The sequence below is a fragment of the Topomyia yanbarensis genome, chromosome 3, assembly GCF_030247195.1.
Source record: "Topomyia yanbarensis strain Yona2022 chromosome 3, ASM3024719v1, whole genome shotgun sequence".
NCBI classification, from domain to species: Eukaryota; Metazoa; Arthropoda; class Insecta; order Diptera; family Culicidae; genus Topomyia; species Topomyia yanbarensis.
The window spans coordinates 136,097,696-136,117,412 of NC_080672.1; the positions used below are offsets into that span (position 1 = coordinate 136,097,696).

The window sequence follows — 19,717 nt, forward strand, 5'->3', positions numbered from 1 at the left end:
TTACAAACAATAGATACCACATTGAATATTTATTATAGAAATTTCAATTGATTTTTGAAAAAAATATGTGTACTGTACGAATATGATATTGCGTGCATATTTGACTATCTTTAGAATTATGAATATTTTTGAAAAAATGAGCTTTTGTAGTACAAAGATAATTATTGTATCTTCCCTATGCTGTCTAGTAAATTATTTCTACATAAATAAAATGTCTGGTAAAATTATTTTTTACTTGTAAAATGCATATAAGCATTCCGCATAGCGGTGTACGAAAATGAGATTGTGTCACTGTATGTATTAGGAACTATCCTCTAAATCCAACTTTTAATTAAAACAAAACCACCTTATTGAAATATCTGCTAATCCGCCTCACTCACGTAGTGAACCGAAACAGGACGCAACGGAGCTTAACAAAATAAAAACTTACGAGCCAGCATTTACCGCCTCATATCCCGTTATTCTGGCACAAATATATTTAGGGTGACCATATGAGGCGAGCAAAAAACCAGGACAGTCGAAAGAGGACTGCCTCCCCCGTTACCTATCAATCGACTGTGTTTTCTCCACAGGTTTTCGGCAGTTACAAAGATCTTGGGTCGGACAGGTAAAGGTTCGGCAGTAAAAAAAGTTCTGTGGGTTTGAGAGGAAGAGCTCTACCAGAAAATTTTTCGTGGGAATTTGATCACCGTGATTTTTAGGATTTACACACACACGCGCGCGAAGTTCTTGCTACACCACCACCAGCGAAAGTTTCATGCTGTTGTTGGAGAAATCGGAAATCCTGAATTGAGCAAATGAGACGAATTATTATGAGATCGTCTGTGCAGGAACAGGCGAGGAGTTTTAAGCACTAAATACACGTCATTGAAGCAAAGCAGAAACATCAACGTTCGCAGGTAGCTTCCCTGCGCTATATCTGGCAATCTCGAATGACAACCATTGGTAAGCAGTATTACAATGATCGGACACGCTGTGCGTAGATTCTGTTGTTCCAGTATTCGTTGGTGGCTGAGTTGCAACTCCGGTTGTTGGTGATTTAGTTAATGTTGTTGGGTTTGCTCGCAGTTGATGTTGTTTCATTAGAGGCTTTCACACATGGTTTGGCACGTACGGATCTGTCCTTCATATGTGCGCAGCGTGATTTGAGATTTGCTTCTCACGATATGAACACCATTGGATATACCTGGAAAAAAATTTCTCCAGGTTTCAAACTTTCACCGTTACGAATTTCGACATCAATAGTGAATTTATTGGTTGTACGCGGGGATAGATCGTGCAGGCTCACACCAGTCTTATCTTCGTCAATCTAATCGAGTATCTTGATTCTAACATTGACATGCGCAACGACGTGTTGCATGTTGTTTCCCATAGCCAAACTTTTCGCCATGGCCAAAGTTTTAAATGCTATCAGTACCGCATTACGAGTATGCGCCTTTATTAATTGTTCCACTTCGCGAACACAAGGGCGGATTGGACAAACGACCATTGTATGGGATCGAAGATTGTTCAAATTTTGCTGCTGAGTTTCAATCATTTTTAAATAAACGATCGATACCGCATCAATGAAAATAACGGTGCATTTTTTCCACGCTGGCTTGGGACAACGGTTATTTTTCGATTGCTTTGCTGGCGCGGTACATAGGGTAATGAGCCTATTATCGCTATGTTTCTATTATTACGCTACCCATTTGAAGCCGTTGGTTAGAGCAGTGTCTGCCATCTTTGTTTAACGGCTTGAGTCAAATGGTAGCGCATCAATAGGGGCACTCGATTCGTGTTTTCGTTGCGCTCAAACACGAGAATTTCAATGTTTTCAGCGCATTTGAGTAATTATCTTGGTTCTAAACAACGAAGCAAAGCTGTTGATGCCAATTTGAACGCATTCCATTGTTTGTAGGCCGAGTAATTAATGAATCAGTGATGCACCCTCCTTAGTATGGTGAAAATAGGCACTTTACCCTATAAACGGCAGACTGTATGTAGAAGCGTTCGTTTGATTCACTGCACTGTTAACAAGCAGCGCGATTGTAGCTTCCGATCCTATTGAGATGGAAAAGTAGACTGATTAGGAACTGGTATTGATCCTAAAGGGGTTCCATAATTACCAGCTCGAGAGAGCGCTCAATAAGGTTATTCCACGACAGTTGTTGTTTCGCCATTTTCCTTTTTATGAAATGGATTTTCAATAAAACGAAAAACTGCCACTTGCAAGAGAGCTCTAGAAGAAGACGAATCGTCAAAACTTCGAGGTGTCTTCTTAGAGGTAGGTACTAAAGGAAATCCTGGATCCCGGAATCATTGTTTCATCGACATTGGTAGCGGCCAGAGTTTGGTCCACAACTGGAATCGGTTCGATTTGTTCGATTGCCAAATGTTGTTGCAAACAGACTACAGCTCATTCATAAGGTACGTACATACGAACGCCTCTTTCTCTTTTCAATTTCCATGTAAAAAAAAATAAGTTGGAAAAAGAAATAACGAGGTAATATCGAGAGATTAAAAAATGCATAGTATGGTACACTTGAGAGATTCGAATGTATTAAGTTTTGTTTGTCGTACTTTGGAGCAGAGTGAATAAAGCGAAAACTCGATAATTAGAAATATAACGGGTGTTCAATAAAAAATGAGAATTATTTCAATACCTTTCTGTAATTAAAGAAAAGAGCGTAAATTCTTTTCTCTCCAAGAGAATTGCTCTCTGGACTCCCTATGAATGGGAGACATGTTTCTTTTCGCTCGGGTGCTGTCAGTTCCATCGAAGATGGCATCGAAACAGCAAGTACTCCGCGAGCGTGTTGTGCGGTTTTACGAAACACCTTGCCATCGTGGAAAAAAGTTTACGGTAGCCACTTTCGAGACGAAAACGTGCCCATGAGTACTGTTTACCAGATCCTGGCATCCCTGAGTGTGGAGCGGAAGGCCGGTAGCGGTCGCCGGCAAAGATAATGACGAAGATGAAGAAGGAAGCGTTGAAAAAGCTGTTCGAGTTTGCGAAACGAGTTTGCGTGATGCCGGCCTTGAATCACCGAGCCCTCAAGATGGAGGACATCATCTGTCGGAAGAAGACTCGGTCCACTGACGACACGGATGAGCAGATAGCGATCGTGAAATCGCAGTGCCGGTGGATGACGAACAACTACCGCGAGACGTTGTTGCTCTCGAACACCCACATTCTAGGAAATGACAGCTACTATTCCAGCGACAAGTCGGCCACACACCCCGAAGTAAAATACAAGTGCATAAATTTATGCTGTTACATCGCCATATCGGGAGGGATTTCAAAACCGTGGTTTAAGCCGAGCGGTCTGGCCATCAATCAACAAGTGTACCAGGAGGAGTGTCTTGAGAAAATTCTTCTGCCGTTCTTAAAGGAGCATCATGCGGATGGGAAGTACGTCTTCTGGCCGAACAAGACGTCTTCCCATTACGCCAAGAAGACGCTAGAGTATCTTGAGCAGAAAAAGATACCGTACGTGCCGAAAGAAAGAAACCCCACTAACTTGCCCCAGTGCCGTCCCATTGGGGTTTTTGGGCGCCCTCAGTGCTTTAGTGTATAATAATAATTGGCGAATCAAGGATATGAAGCAGTTGACCACCAGGATCCGGAATTGTATCCGGAAGAAGGACGTCAGTGCCGTCCAGTGCTCTTGTGAGAGCATCGCGACTAAGTTGCGTCGTACTGCTGACCAGGGCTCCTTCTTTAATATTCATTGAAGTTTTTTTGAAGAATAAACATCATGTTTTTAATAAAAAAAATTCGTTGAAGATTTTTTTTCGCTTTCCAACTACATGACTGAAAAAACTCTCATATTTATTGAACACCTGTTATTAGGCTTACAGGAGAAAAACCATCACAAATCAAGCTTTTTCCTCGACTTCCCAGGACACCAGGACAGTCAGTGAAAAACCAGGACATGTCCTGGGAAACCAGGACGTATGGTCACCCTAAATATATTAAACATTGCACTGATACATACATTTATTTTAGCTGGAGAACCTTTTTACGATTATTTCACTTTAAAATCACTTGTGATGCATTTTAAAAAATCAGCTAAATTAAATGCATTTCTTTCCATCAAAATAGAAATTCGTAATGTATTTTGCGTTGCGTGTAAGACGTCAAAACCCTACAAAAAATTAGCCCTACATTCAACAAAACGTCGAACAAAGTGAATCAGCGTAGGACCTTTGTTAAACAAACTTTTCTGCGAGGGAGTGCAAAGTTGATGCAAAAATGGAAATTAAATGCTATTTTTTCTAATTTGATGCAAATTTGTTAGACATTTCTAGAGTGATCTGCCCCTAGGGTGGAAATCTGCTCACCCATCAGGCGATAATTGGATCGTTGAGGTGGGAATAGATGCACAGAATAGAACATTTATTTTCATTTGTGCTGAAAATTGAGACAATTCTGCTAAATATGCATTATATAGTTGTTTAAGAAACAGTACACTGATATTTTATTCTGAGAAAGGGTATAGGTAATATGGCTTCTTTTAAAGTTGTTCAAAAAATAGTGCGACCCTCTCCCTAATGGTACCAAAATAGGCTCATCACCCTATGCAAAATAATAAAATAGAACGCTCGTTCTTGATGTCGTCATGTTTAGCGATTGCGTTAAGACCATAATGTAGAAATTATAACTAGTTTGAAGTGATGCGGTTGATTTTCAAAATAAAAAGAGTGTGTTAAATAACAATTCATGAGACTAAAATGGTCAGCGCACTTGTAAATAGGTATTATGAAATTAAAGTGCGCGGAGAAAGGTTACTAAATTTAGGCGAACCTAATTCCGCTCATATATATATATATATATATATATATATATATATATATATATATATATATATATATATATATATATATATATATATATATATATATATATATATATATATATATATATATATATATATATATATATATATATATATATATATATATATATATATATATATATATATATATATATATATATATATATATATATATATATATATATATATATATATATATATATATATATATATATATATATATATATATATATATATATATATATATATATATATATATATATATATATATATATATATATATATATATATATATATATATATATATATATATATATATATATATATATATATATATATATATATATATATATATATATATATATATATATATATATATATATATATATATATATTGTAGTGTAGAAACACATATAATACACTCTAGAAAACGTCAAAAAGCATTGCTTATGGTCCGGCAAGGAGATTCGAACTAAAAAGCTGCGAGAATTCCGGGAAGGTAATGGACTAAAGGTATCTTTCAGCGCCATTCAAATATATCTGGGAGAGTACCGAACCTATTTTCAAACATCGAGCCGGAGTTTTCGAAGAATTTAACTAAACCAAGAAGATAAAACAATACGTGTACTTACCACATACTCATTCATCTCCTTGGTTTAGTTCGAATTTTCCAAAACTCCAACTTAAAACGGTTACTGGAAGCAATTTCTGAGCCTTCTGGAATTAATAATATAGATGAAGTACGGTTTTTGTTTTAGTGTTTCGGATTCTCCTCGTCAGTAACTAGCACCAACTGGGTGTCTAGTTAGACGATGTATCTAAGCTAGTACCCAAATTAGCACTAGTTAGACACTAAAATCCAAAAAGTCACACGTCTTGCGTGAACACTAAACAACTGGCTTATACCGAGTGATGTCTCGATAGTAAGCACAGAAGTTCTGTTTGCCGACGAAGAATATGAACCGAAACTGTCTTATGGTTTGAAGACCCAAACGCCTGAGATTATGCAAATTCCCAAATGGGAAAATTTTGGACGATGCCAATTTTTTTGTGCATAAGGACACATTCACTCGGTATAAGCCAGTTGTTTAGTGTTCACGCAAGACGTGTGACTTTTTGGATTTTAGTGTCTAACTAGTGCTAATTTGGGTACTAGCTTAGATACATCGTCTAACTAGACACCCAGTTGGTGCTAGTTACTGACGAGGAGAATCCGAAACACTAAAACAAAAACCGTACTTTATGTAAGGTATGTGTCCTTATGCACAAAAAAATTGGTATCGTCCAAAATTTTCCCATTTGGGAATTTGCATAATATAGATGAGCCTGTAATCCGCCCAGTATGCAAGGAAAGAGGTTGTTCTTCTCTCACTGGTAATCTGCGATTTAAAAACAACATTTCAATACGTGATCAGATAAACTCAAGGAACAAATTCTGAATGTTTCATTCTGAGTTGATATCAATTTAAGGGGTTATATACAAAGTTGTGGCGAAAGAGTGAGCTAAGTTCGTGATTTTTTAAAGAGTTTTATGCATTTTTTTTGAGTTTCCACATTTGTTGGATTCCTGCTAAATAATGCGCTGCGCGAAATTTGAAGCACGTGTGCGCGCAATTTTAATCAGCGCAATATATGATGCGTGGAATTTGGTACAACAACACATCTTTCGTTTTTGCATAATTCTATCTAAATTCTCCTTCTTGATTAATTTTTCATAACGAATTTAGCTTCACTTATGCCTTAGATGCGCGGAATTATGTGCCTTCACGGTAGGTCATTCAATCAATGATAAATAAACTTCGAATTGAAAATAATTTTTTGTGTTTTCACAAAACTAGTTCACGCCATAAAAAGATGGCATTATACTCAAATGTTTAGTAGGTGGTTATGTCTGAATGTTTAATATTTTTATGATTCTAGTTCATAACTTGATGATACATTGATTTGTATTAACTTTATTGACTAAAAAAGTCAACAATTGAACGATGTGCAACGATTTTCGTAAATTCTCGTCTTGTTATCGTGATATTTTAGTCTTGAGCATACCGTCGGATTTTTTTACACAGAGTCACGTGTCATATAGTTTTCTTAATTATTTCACGGACATGAATTGTGGCTAGGTAATGTATTTTTGGTGCTCAGCGCATTTTCATTTAATTCCGAACATTACACTGAATCTTAACAAAAGAATAACAGTGTTACAGGTCCTAGTAGTTTCTTTGCTATCTAATGCTCGCGCCTATGAGACTGGTTGCTAGCAGTTGTACACAATAGCTCACATAGAAATTTCAAAACCAAAGAGCAAAGCGAAGAATCCATGAATAATAGTCTGAGTTCCTTGTAATTGTTTACGTAAGTATATTAAGATTATGTGGAAAATTAATTACTTCATGAACTATATCATGAACAGTTTCACGAGCTCGATTGGTGAATCGTGTCTAGCATATTAGGAATCACGAATCGGTTAAAAAATCGTTTAATAGTACACTGCGTTCCAGTGAAATTGATTGCGTGCAAAGATTAAGATCAGGCACATAATCGTAAATTTCATTAACTATATCTTGAAAGTGGAAGCGTTTTTTTTGAATTTGTGGACCATTCCACACGCAAGAATGATGCATTGTAACTTATATGCTCGCAATCATAACCAGTTGATGAAGCAACAATGGATCCATGAATTATATTCTGAGTTTCGTGTAATGATTTTCGAGAAAATATCAAGACTTTTTTAATATTGTGATCAAATTCACAACCACTAATACCAAATAAAGATCAATATGTGATAAATCATGAATCAGTTAACGTCGTATATTCGAACTATAGACAATGTTCCTAGATTTGTGGATAAAATTCTGAGTCAACGATCTTCGAGTTCGCGAATTGTCGGCGTGAGAAAAAGGGGCCGGCGACGCGCCTACCTTTCGGCGTCGAAACTTGTCAAGGGACCATACACTAACATTGTTCTGTTCGGGAACTGAAGTCACAATATGCCTTACAAGTTAAGAAGTGTTGATAGCCTTCGTGTTGTTAGACCGACTTTGTCCTTTTCAAACGTTCGATTCAAACCCGAAAGGTATCTGGAAAATGTTCTAACATGCGATTGTCAAATATCTTGAATGTCGAATATTTCGAGAGTGTGAACTGTATTTTAATTCAAGAAAATTAGAAGATGGTTAACTCAGAGCTATGCGTACGATAAGCGTCACAGCTGGAAATCAGAATAAATTCATGCCAGAACAGGTTAAAAACTCTTCTAAATTCTACATCACAAGAAAATAGATTCAAAGGAAGTGGAATACACTCAAGTTTTTTTTAACGCGGTTTTTTTGCGTGGTATTTTTTTACGCGGTTTTTTACGCGGATTTTCAAATTTACGCGGTTTTCATTTACGCGGATTTTGAAATTTACGCGGTATCCATCAACGAGGTTCCCTTTAACGCGGATTCTTAAATTTAAGTGGTCTTCATTTACGCGGATTTTGAAATTTACGCGGGTTTTGAAATTTACGCGGTTTTCATTTACGCGGTTTTCATTTACGCGACCTGTATCCCCCGCGTAAAAAAACCTGAGTGTATAGCACATAGATCTAAATACTGGTCGCAGTGGTTCGTCTCCAATAAAAAAGTGGAATATAGCAAAGCAGATCAAGTGAACCAAATAGGAGTTATTGAATATCTGACAACAGTTATTCTTTCTACTGGGCGAGATTGGCATGCTATTAAAATTCTGCAGATGATTACAGTTAAATTTTGTCATGAGGTCTCTTGTAACAATTCTATACATATCGTTTTCGTTATCTTATTATTTGATGAATTAACAATTATATTTTTTAATAACGATAATCATGATAAGATCTTATGTAGGGGGAGGGGGAGTTCACCAAAATCTTACAAACTCTTATCTGGGGGGAGGGGGAGGTTGAAAAGCTCTAATAAAGCCTTAGGTAATTAGTGTACGGCCCCCAAGACGAGCACCGATCCGGAGATGCTATCCACCATGGCTTACATCCCTTGCTTGCCCCCTCGCAAGGTTTTTGCTTCGTTTCTTCAACAACTAGTTTCTAGAATGACCGAACTCAAATGACAAACGGCTCGCACTTCGCAGTTTAATTTTTTCCTGAGCAGGAAATTGAGGATTTTTTTCAAAAATTTATTGAATATTTTTCCTTTATTGCTTGTATAACGAATAAGCTCAAATTTCTAATCAAATCATGCCATTTCCATTTTTATTTCTAATCAAAGTAGCTTCCGCCTTATGAACACCTTTTCTGCTAGCTGCAATCAGTCGTAAAATGTGTTATTTTTATGCATTTTCAATAATCGGAATTCAATGGAATACGGAATTACTTGTGGAGTGCTCTTCCGAAGGGAAGTTCACATCAAATCGACCGACCAATAGTGGTCAGTAATCGTAAAAATCACTGCTCGATTGCGTTTCATGTCATGAATAAACGAGCACCGTTTTCAAGCGTTGATGTCAGAACAGCTCGTTTGCAAAGCTAATGACAATTTTCTGTTTTACTTCTACCTTTTCCAGCAAAATTACTTGATGGAGTTTGGCTATCTACCTAAGTCGAACATCGAAACGGGGAACCTTCGAACGATGGACCAACTGAAGGAGGCGGTGAGACAGCTGCAGGTGAGTCAATTTTTCTGTGATGGGTTTATATCAAGTAATAAAAAAAACTCCCTCTTGTTACAAATTTGAAGGCTCATGGCAATGAAACTAAAAAAACACTTCATTTCCTTTCAGTCCTTTGCCAATCTGGAGCCGACGGGGGACATCAACCGGGAAACGTTGGAACTGATGCGGAGGCCTCGTTGCGGGGCCCCGGATCTTCCCAACTCACCGGATTTCCTACCATCGAACAGTTTGAACCCCCGGCACTATCAACACCGGCGGCATCGGCGGTTCGTGATCCAGGGCCAGAAGTGGGAGCATCCCATCGTAACTTGGAGGTAGGTGGTTTGTGTCTTTGTCACGCAGACGACAGCCGACAGACGGCAATCAGATAGAAACAATCAATTCAGGCGTGGGAAATGAGAGTCTTTTCGCCAGTCACTTGTACCCGGGAACGGAAAAGGATGGTTCGATTTTAATTGCGATATTCAATTTATTATCTAATTTAATTAAAAAGCAATAAACAATCAATTAGGCGGAATGCAGTTTGCTGGTTCGGAAGGCAATTTGCAGAGCTGTCGTTCGAACGATTGACAAATTTCTGCTACAGACGGAACGGGACTCGTTCGACGGCGGAATATAGTCTTAATTATAAAGGAAAATCAACTTACAACTGCAATTAGAACAAACTTCGTCTAATATATATCTGATGTCGTTGCAGAAGGAATAATTCATTTCCCTTCTCCGGTTGCCATTCTGACGCCGGACGTATCTCAATTTCTCTTAAAAGCATCCTGAAAATGTAATAAAGCTACAATTAAGTTCGAATTCCCATCGCTTCCCCGACCCCGAAGAGATGTATCATCTATCGGAAGGAAGCCACTGTTGCCACCACCGCCGCCGCCGCCACAGCCGACAGTATGAGGGTCAACGAAATCATTTTACCAACACCCGTGCTCTGATTCCGGAGGCGATAATGAAGAAACACTCCAATCCAATGCTGGTGATAGATTTTCTTTGGCACTTATAGCCTATTTTGTGCTGGGGCCTTCCCCTCCTACTGTGGATTGATCGAATTCCCACTCGCTTTCTTCGAACAGTGTGTATAGATAGGGCTTGTTTTACCAGAAGACCCATTGTATCGAATTTTCTCACCACCCGGTAAGAGAGACAGGTGCGTAGTTAGGGTACCAAAGGTTACAATCATGTCAACGCTGGTCCCGTAGAGTATGAAATAATGTAATCAGAGTAACACTACCAAACTTTTATCCAAATGAGCAAGATAGCTTGAACTAGATGTATGTAGTAAATTTCTCTTAGTAAGACGATGTCTCGAACTTGACTTATCATTACCATGGCAGATAGGTGCCTAACTCAAAATTGAAAACACTGTTTGCCTTCGCTATCAAACAATTGGTGACATGTAACATAGCGACAGGCGCAGCAGTTCTGTTGGCTGAAGATAAACATAGCGAAATCGGTTACGTTAGCAATTTAAGACTTCACTATATTTTTCTCAATGAGAAATATGATTTAACCCTTAGCGGCTATGTTCATATACATTGCGTGATTCCAGGTCTAGCTGGCTTTGCTAGTTCGCTGTTCTCATCATCGTCATATCAGTCCTACACGGTATGATACATTCCGGTTGGAGCGTGGCTTCCGAGTCACTGGTGCTCGGGCGATCCTATACTGGTGGTTTGTCACGTTCGGTGCTATTCGGTGTAGTCCCTGACGGTGGAGCTAGCCTACCTCGGCGGAAAGTTCCCCGAAGAAAAAATGTCTCCCGAAACCGTTGACGTACACGTTATTCTTGCTTCCATGTAACTTTTTTGAACGACTGGCGGTGATTTATGTTTGGTTATTGGCTTTCTCAGTCTAGTGTATATGTATCAAACGACTTAATTTTTGATTATCCGACGTTTCGGTCGTTTTTGGCTACCTTTTTCAAGGACAGATAATTTTCCTTGAAAAAGGTCGCCAAAAACGACCGAAACGTCGGATAATCAAAAATTAAGTCGTTTGATACATATACACTAGACTGAGAAAGCCAGTAACCAAACACTTGCTTTCATGTTTTCCGGCAGAGTGGACCTTTCTTACTCCGACGAAGAGTTCCTCGGTAGTGGAATATCTTCCGAAACCGATGCTACCCAGGCAGATGCTAAGATCGGTCATGCGCTTTAGGGTGGAGGGCGACTTCCAGTTCACAGGCGCCTGACGACCGTTTGCCGGTGCACTTTACGACCTACTCGAACTAGTCCCCGGCGGTGGGCCTAGTCTACTCTAACTGAGACACTCGACAAGGTGGGAAGACTCGAAAGTTTTCTCGAAAGTGTTAACCCTCCGGAAGTCGCGCAAATGGCTCCCTGAACGAGCACCCGCTAGTGCTTTAAGACGATTTCGCTAGACTTTCAAAGCATGATGGCTTCTGGTTCTCAGGTTTCTGACAACCAATCGTCGACCTTATCTCTCTTCGGCATACTGACTTGTCGAGTGCTATAGTCGGTCTGACGATTCCGGTTGAAGTGTGGCTTCCGGTTTATTGGTGCCTCGACGACCCGAAGCCTTGTGTTGCTAGGTTGCTAGTCGTTGCTCCTCTCGCCATCTTCGACGCAACGCTGACATGATCTATCCTGTTTACTGCGTCCCATTTTTCTTCATTCGCACACATTCTTCGGACATCATTGCTCGGGTATAGAACCGTGTGGAATGCCCGCTGATACGTTTACACTTCTTTTTCCGGCGTCAGTCTCGTAGATGAATTGCTGGCTTTGAACGTAGCTTCTGAGAATTCTACAGAGGTACTCGGGAACTCTCAGTCTGTGCAGCGAATCGCCGATTGCAGGCCAACTAGCACTATTGGAGGCTTTTTTAATGTAGAATACATTTAAGGTTTCAATATAGGGGTCCCGTTTCAAAATATCGGCTGCGGCGCCGCGTCAGATTTTGAACGTTAATAACTTTTATCATACTTAACAGAATGATTTAATTTTTAGACCAATTTGTTGCAAATATGTTCCTCTATGCTGTATTAAAATTTGAAGTATGTATAACATGTACTAATAACAAAAAAAATGTGTTTTGAAAAATCTTTCGAAAACGACTCGGAAAAGTGAAAATTTTCAGCCCATCCCGCACAGAGCCGTCGTTATGGTAGACCAACCGAACAATAAAATAATGAAAAGTTTATATATAGGTCCATTACATGTTTGTTCGTATGGTTATTCGCATTGGGTTGCTTGACGAGAGCACTTGGTGGGGGAAAGACGGCATATTCCTTTGGTTAGGCCATTAGAAGCCGGACGGAAAGGAAAGGCTCATGCACGGCACGAGAACGAGCGAGAAAGCGATAGTAGTGCATATTAGCGCGATTATATAAATATCTGTCGGTCGATTTTTCTCATCATTTGTATTCGTTCAAGCACTAGCAAGCAGCCAGTCCACCGAAGAAAAGCAGTCGGCGATGACGACGGCGGAAAAAGTGCCCCAGCTACTGGTGACTCATCGCAACCCGATCAGGAACTGTCGCCCTGCAAGAATTTCGCCCCAACTAAAGGGCAACAGAGTAGGCTATCGTTCCAGCGTCTGGGTCGTGAGATTGTGCAGGACTGCAAAGTCGAGCTACGCTTACAAAGCTCAGTCGTAATGATGCCCCGAAAAGCCAACGATGCCTACTTGGTCGGTTTGTTCGAGAATGCAAAATAGTGCTTTCTAGCTCACCGTGTCCGCGGGGAGTGCGTCTGAATTATGCTCCCGCAATAAAACAATAAACGGTTCTTTACAGGACCAATTAATTGTGTTCTAATAAGAGTTAAACTGAAATTTACATTTTATGGTGTATAACAAATAATTTTCAGAAAGCAATATAAGAAATACGATGTGTGGAAAGAAAGAAAGAGAATTTAAATTATCCTCTCGCTCGTTTTCGTGCACTGCTTTTCCATTCCTTTCCGCTGCTACTAGCATCATAACTAAAACGAATGTGCGTGTTCCCCCACCATCTCATGACCAGTGTTGCCACAATTGCATGTCGCTATTACAATTTGAATTATTTTATTGATCCTCTCTAGTATTGATAAAATATAGAACGTGCAAAGTACACTAGTCGCATGCTTTTATTCGAACTTTTTGGCAGCCTCCGTTGATTAACTGCATAAATCGATTTGTTTGTGCAGCTCCTTGCTAGTAGCAAACTAAATAGGCTTTATCAGCGCTAACAAATAACACGAAAGAATTTAAATTTGTGAAAATCTTTTCCTTCCTTCTTTTCAAATCTGCAACATTCTTTGAAAATATTGTTTGAATGTTGTTATTGAAAAACTGAACATGCAAGTTTGCTAGCATTGGCCACTAGATTGAAGGCGATGGAAAGACAGAATATTCGTTTTGGTTATGCTAGTATTGGTAGCCGAACGGAAAGGAAAGGCGCAGGAATGGCACGAAAACGAGCGAGAGAGCGATAGTAGTGCTTTCTCGTATATGAATATTGGTCGTTCGGTTTTTCTCATCATTCGTATTCGTTCAAGCACTAGCAAGCAGCCAGTCCACCGAAGGAAAGCAGTTGGCAATAGCGACGGACGGAAAAAGTGCCCCAGCTACTGGTGACTCATCGGAACTGTCGCCCTGCAAGAATTTCGCCCCAACTAAAGGGCAACAGAGTAGGCTATCGTTCCAGCGTCTGGGTCGTGAGATTGTGCAGGACTGCAAAGTCGAGCTACGCTTACAAAGCTCAGTCGTAATGATGCCCCGAGAAGCCAACGATGCCTACTTGGTCGGTTTGTTCGAGAATGCAAAATAGTGCTTTCTAGCTCACCGTGTCCGCGGGGAGTGCGTCTGAATTATGCTCCCGCAATAAAACAATAAACGGTTCTTTACAGGACCAATTAATTGTGTTCTAATAAGAGTTAAACTGAAATTTACATTTTATGGTGTATAACAAATAATTTTCAGAAAGCAATATAAGAAATACGATGTGTGGAAAGAAAGAAAGAGAATTTAAATTATCCTCTCGCTCGTTTTCGTGCACTGCTTTTCCATTCCTTTCTGCTGCTACTACCATCATAACTAAAACGAATGTGCGTGTTCCCCCACCATCTCATGACCAGTGTTGCCACAATTGCATGTCGCTATTACAATTTGAATTATTTTATTGATCCTCTCTAGTATTGATAAAATATAGAACGTGCAAAGTACACTAGTCGCATGCTTTTATTCGAACTTTTTGGCAGCCTCCGTTGATTAACTGCATAAATCGATTTGTTTGTGCAGCTCCTTGCTAGTAGCAAACTAAATAGCCTTTATCAGCGCTAACAAATAACACGAAAGAATTTAAATTTGTGAAAATCTTTTCCTTCCTTCTTTTCAAATCTGCAACATTCTTTGAAAATATTGTTTGAATGTTGTTATTGAAAAACTGAACATGCAAGTTTGCTAGCATTGGCCACTAGATTGAAGGCGATGGAAAGACAGAATATTCGTTTTGGTTATGCTAGTATTGGTAGCCGAACGGAAAGGAAAGGCGCAGGAATGGCACGAAAACGAGCGAGAGAGCGATAGTAGTGCTTTCTCGTATATGAATATTGGTCGTTCGGTTTTTCTCATCATTCGTATTCGTTCAAGCACTAGCAAGCAGCCAGTCCACCGGAGGAAAGCAGTTGGCGATGATGACGGTCCGCAAAAGTGCCCAGCTACTGGTGGCCCATCGCAACCAACTACCGATCAGGAACTGTCGCCATGCTAGTATTTCGCCCTAACTAAAGGGCAACGGAGCAACTAATCCGCTGGCTAACATTCCAGCGTCTGGTTCGTAAGGTTGTGTATTACTTCAAAGTCGAGCTACGCTTACAAAACTCAGCCGTAATGAAGCCACTGATGCCTACTTGGTCGGTTTGTGGGAGTGGGCGTAAATTACAATAAAAGCAACGGTTCTTTTCAGGACCAATCAATTGTGTTCTAGTGAGAGTTAAACTGAAACTTTTATTTTAAGGTGTGTAGCAAATTTTCAACAAGCAACATAATACGTTGGGTGGAAAGAAGTAGCTTGCACACGGAACAAAAATTTAAATTATCCTCTCGCTCGTTTCGTGCACTGCTTTTCCATTCCTTTCTACTGTTATTATCAGTATTACCAAAACGAATGTGTTGTTGCATGTGTTTAAGAGAAACGTTGAAGTCGCATGCTTCTATTCAAGCTTTTTGGCAGCCCCCGTGAACTAACTGCATTAAATGATTTTTTGTGCAGCTCCGTGCTAGTAGCAAACAAAATGGCCCTACCAGTGTCTGATTCGTGAGATTGTGCAGGATTTCAAAGTCGAGCTAAGCTTATAAAGTTCAGCCGTAATGGTACCCGAAGAAGCCAGTCTTGTCGTTTTGTTCGAGGCTACAAAACAGTTCGCCAGGCACGTAACTATCATGCCAAAAATATCCAACGATCCAGCGCATCACCATCAACACCAACGCCGATACCAAAGGTTCTTTTCAGAACCACCATTATTACCATAGAGAATTATTTGAAAATTTCCCATTCAAACGTCATTCTGTTGAATATTATTAGATTTCAATTAACGTCTCGAATTGAAATCACGACGCTCCGGTTATGTGACAGACATTACCCACCCATCTTTTTTTATTGTGACCACGACACCCCATTTCAATATTTCTGAATGAACAGAAGGTCGAGTTTGGAAAGTTTGTAACTTTCATTGTACTTAACCAAATTACACAATGTTCGCACTAATGATTCAGAAATATGATCAGGAATCTTCTGTTAGATTTGTAAGTATGTATAATTTACATGAATAAAGAAAAATTGATTTTCAGGAATCAATTATTATCTGTTCTTCCATTGGCCAGTACTACGCGACTTCCTCATGCTAACAATTAATTTCATCGTTAGCCATCTCCCTCACCAAGGCCAACAACGCCAACAAAACCGGTCCTTTTCAGGACCACCATCATTTTTGTAAAGAATAATTTGAAATATTCCTCGCCCAAATCACCTTTTGTCCGAAAATTCCAATGAGTATCAACATATTTGAAGAACGTGTTCCTTATGTATTCTACATCTCTCCGGTTATGTCGCAGACATTACCCACCCATCTTTTTTTACGTCCAACGCCACCACTCCGCAGGAACGGTTTCCTATTCTCTTTTGCTTCTGCGCAGTCTCCATAGTTTCTACGGCCGTTCGTTTGGCGTCCATAATGGATTTACCTTTCCGAAAGTTGAACTATATATTGGATAGGCCATTATCTCCCTCCCTCCGTTTATACAACATACAGCTTGCCAAGGATTACTCTTTTCATCACCTTGCCGACTGTATACATCATGCATTTCGGCCTGTATGCTGAAGGATCTCCAGGGGGCTTACCTAGCTTCGATAATAACACCAGCTTTTATCACTTTCAGATGCCGGGGATGTTACCATCGTCGATACATCAAGCATATTAGAGTTCGGTGGGATTGCTGTTTTCAGAGCCACGTTGGGGATACCGTCTGGTCCCGGGGCCTTCTTGATTCTTAAGGCCAGCACTATCTGTTCCTCGTTGGTTACAAGAGCTTGTTCTTCGTAGTCATCTCGAGCCCGGAACGGCGTGGGCGGCCAGGCCGTCGGTTCATGCTATGGTAATAGTACTTCTACTATGACTCTCATACTCTACGGGTACCAGTGATGCCGCCGATCCTCTTATCTTCGCCATGGCAACTCGCTCTACCGATTTGAATCGGTGATGCGGTATAGCTGCTAGAGGCAAGCTTGCTTACTGATTTCATTGTTAAGTGCGGCTCATGTCGCCTTATAAGCTGGTCTTAGAGCTGATCTTACAGCGACGTTGTGGACTCTCTGAATTCTCCTCCGGGCTCGGCGAAAATATGCACGTAGGTCACCAACGTCGACTTCCACCAGAAGGTTGGTCGACGCCTGTACTTTGGTTATACCGTTATCACTTCATCTGCACTGATGTACAGGTGAAAACACTCAAGCTTTAACGAAAACTCTCTTGTCAAACTTCGTTGTTTTCTACCTCCGCTCGTTTGATTGAGTTACACGCGTTTCCAACTGTCTATTGCTTCTGATTGTATGGTCCCTGTGGGTGCACTCCTCGCACACTCTCCAATTCAATCTTCTTGTCAGTTTGGGGCTGCAGAAGGTAACGTCAATATCTGATTCTTGGCCTTCTTTGTAGCATCGTTGGCAACATCTATTTTCAGCTTTGCAAAGCTCTCGAGTAGACTACTCCCCCTTGTGTAAATTAGTCCCCCTTGAGTTGGTGAAGCGGTTGTCCCATTCTCATTGATTTGCGTTACCTTCACTGTGACTTCTTTGCAGTCACCTGTTTGAAAGCCTGACATTGTGGACCTCCTGTGACGTAGTTGTTACCTTCTTCGTTTGCACAATAATTTGCTTCTGCATACTCCTACCAGGTCTACTGCAGTTTTTGGCTCTTTCGAATTCTTGATACTTGAAGCGCACTTCCGGTCGCTGAGAGACACTCAGTTGACATACCAACCAGGCAACTTTACTCTTTCTGTTTTTAGTGCCTTGTTAACTGCTCCGACTGGACGCCTTATCGAAGCCGCTTGCCTTCCGAAAGGTCTATGCTTCATTCGGATCGCTAACTGCACTTCTCCTAACTCGCACTGTTCTTTCTCGTACCTCATCTTCCGATACCGATGTTCGTTTTTGTGAGCCCTTTAGCTCCTCGCATCTTTCCGATCTACTCGATCTAGACTTCGGCGGTGGACCCAGCCTACTCAACGGGCCACCATTAGGTGCTAAGGTCTGTCCAGCGATTCCGGGTGGAGGATAGCTTTTGGAGCCCCACTGCTAGCTATTCGACACGGTCTACTCGCTCTAATCCTCGGCGATGGATCTAGCCTACTCACGAGCAACCCGGTAGAGAGTCGAGGTCGGTCTAGTAATTCCGGTGAAGTTTGACGTCTGGTTCACTTGCGCCCCAACGACCTGAACCCGGTGCTACGTCGCGTACTGGTCCCCGGCGGTGGAGCTAGTCTACACCGACGGAGAGCTCCCCTGCGGCAGAATTTCTCTCGAAACCTGATTTGTGGTTTCACGGCGGTTTTATAGCCGACGGCGCTACTTTGTTGCTCCATTCGCCACTTTCTCTGCAGTTCGAAGAGCATACTCGTAACCACCCTGTTGACAGCGTCTCATATATGCTCGTGGGGAACATGTCCTCGACGATATTATCAACTTTCACACCAGGCATATACCCCTTTGAACTTCTTCGAACCTAGGGCATTCGAAGACCACGTGTTCCGGTGTCTCTTGCACGTTCGCACACTCCGGGCAAAGGGATGATGAAGCGTGTCCAAACCGATGCAGGTACTTCCGGAAGCATACGTGCACGGATAGAAACTGCGTCAAATGGAAGTTCACCTCTCTATGCTTCCTATGCATGAGTCGAAGCCTCCACCGTGCTTTTTCTGCGTTGTACCACTCTTGCTACCACTTAACCAACGAGTCCGCTCTGACCAGTCTCCTTGCATTTCGTGCAGTCCTCCGCTGGTAGCATTCCACGTCCTCAGCTAGATTGATGCAGATGGGAATCATTTCGGCAATGACGCATACCATCTCCGACGATATTGTTCTGTACGCGCTCGCAACACGAAAGACCATTATGCGAAACGTGCTTGTCAACTTCGTACGGTTCCACTTTGAGTTCAGCGCCATACAACAGTGTTGAGAATGAGACAACCGTCCTGCGGGCTTCTCTTGTTTTGGTAGCAACACCAGCTTCTGGATCTTCCATCTATCCGGGAAGTAGCCTTCGTCCAGGTATTTCTGTAGAACTAATATGTCCGGAAACGGCAGGGACGCCGTCTTCAGTGCCACGTTGGGGATACCGTCTGGACCGTGAGTTTTCTTCGGGTTCAGTCCTTCCGCTACTATAAGGAGTTCGTCGTTGGAGCCTCGATTGTCAGCAGAATTTCAACGCACGGTGTAGGCAGCCATGCGATTGGCTCGAGCTTCGGGAAAAGACACTCCACAATAATTTTCAATTCGTCAGCGTACATTTCAACTGGCGTCGTTAGACACTTGATCTCGGTCGTCATGACGCGGTAAGCGTTGCCCCAAGGGATAGCATTTATTTCTCCGCGCAACGTCTCACGCCCTCGCTAATGTTTCGGACTGGTAACTAAATCGCCAATTCATGTTACCCGTCAGCGAATGTCTGCAGAATGTTATGTCGATGATGGATTCCCGGCCGTCTTTACGGAATGTGCTAGCGGAACCTTCGTTACACAGCCTTATA

At 41.1% G+C, this 19,717-nt stretch overlaps 1 protein-coding gene across 2 annotated transcripts in view; it reads left to right on the forward strand.

Annotated features, from left to right (window-relative positions):
• Positions 1 to 9,889, forward strand: part of LOC131688736 (matrix metalloproteinase-2-like) — a 259,760-nt gene extending 249,871 nt beyond the window's left edge. Inside the window, exons 2-3 of one of the 2 annotated variants that reach the window (XM_058973214.1) lie at positions 9,357 to 9,458; positions 9,573 to 9,870. In XM_058973214.1, coding sequence (XP_058829197.1) covers positions 9,357 to 9,458; positions 9,573 to 9,782 — 312 coding nt within the window. In that variant the 3' untranslated portion in view covers positions 9,783 to 9,870. Of the gene's footprint in view, positions 1 to 9,356; positions 9,459 to 9,572 lie in introns of both variants that reach the window. The other variant, XM_058973215.1, reaches the window with a different exon arrangement.
• Positions 9,890 to 19,717: the final 9,828 nt, after the last annotated feature.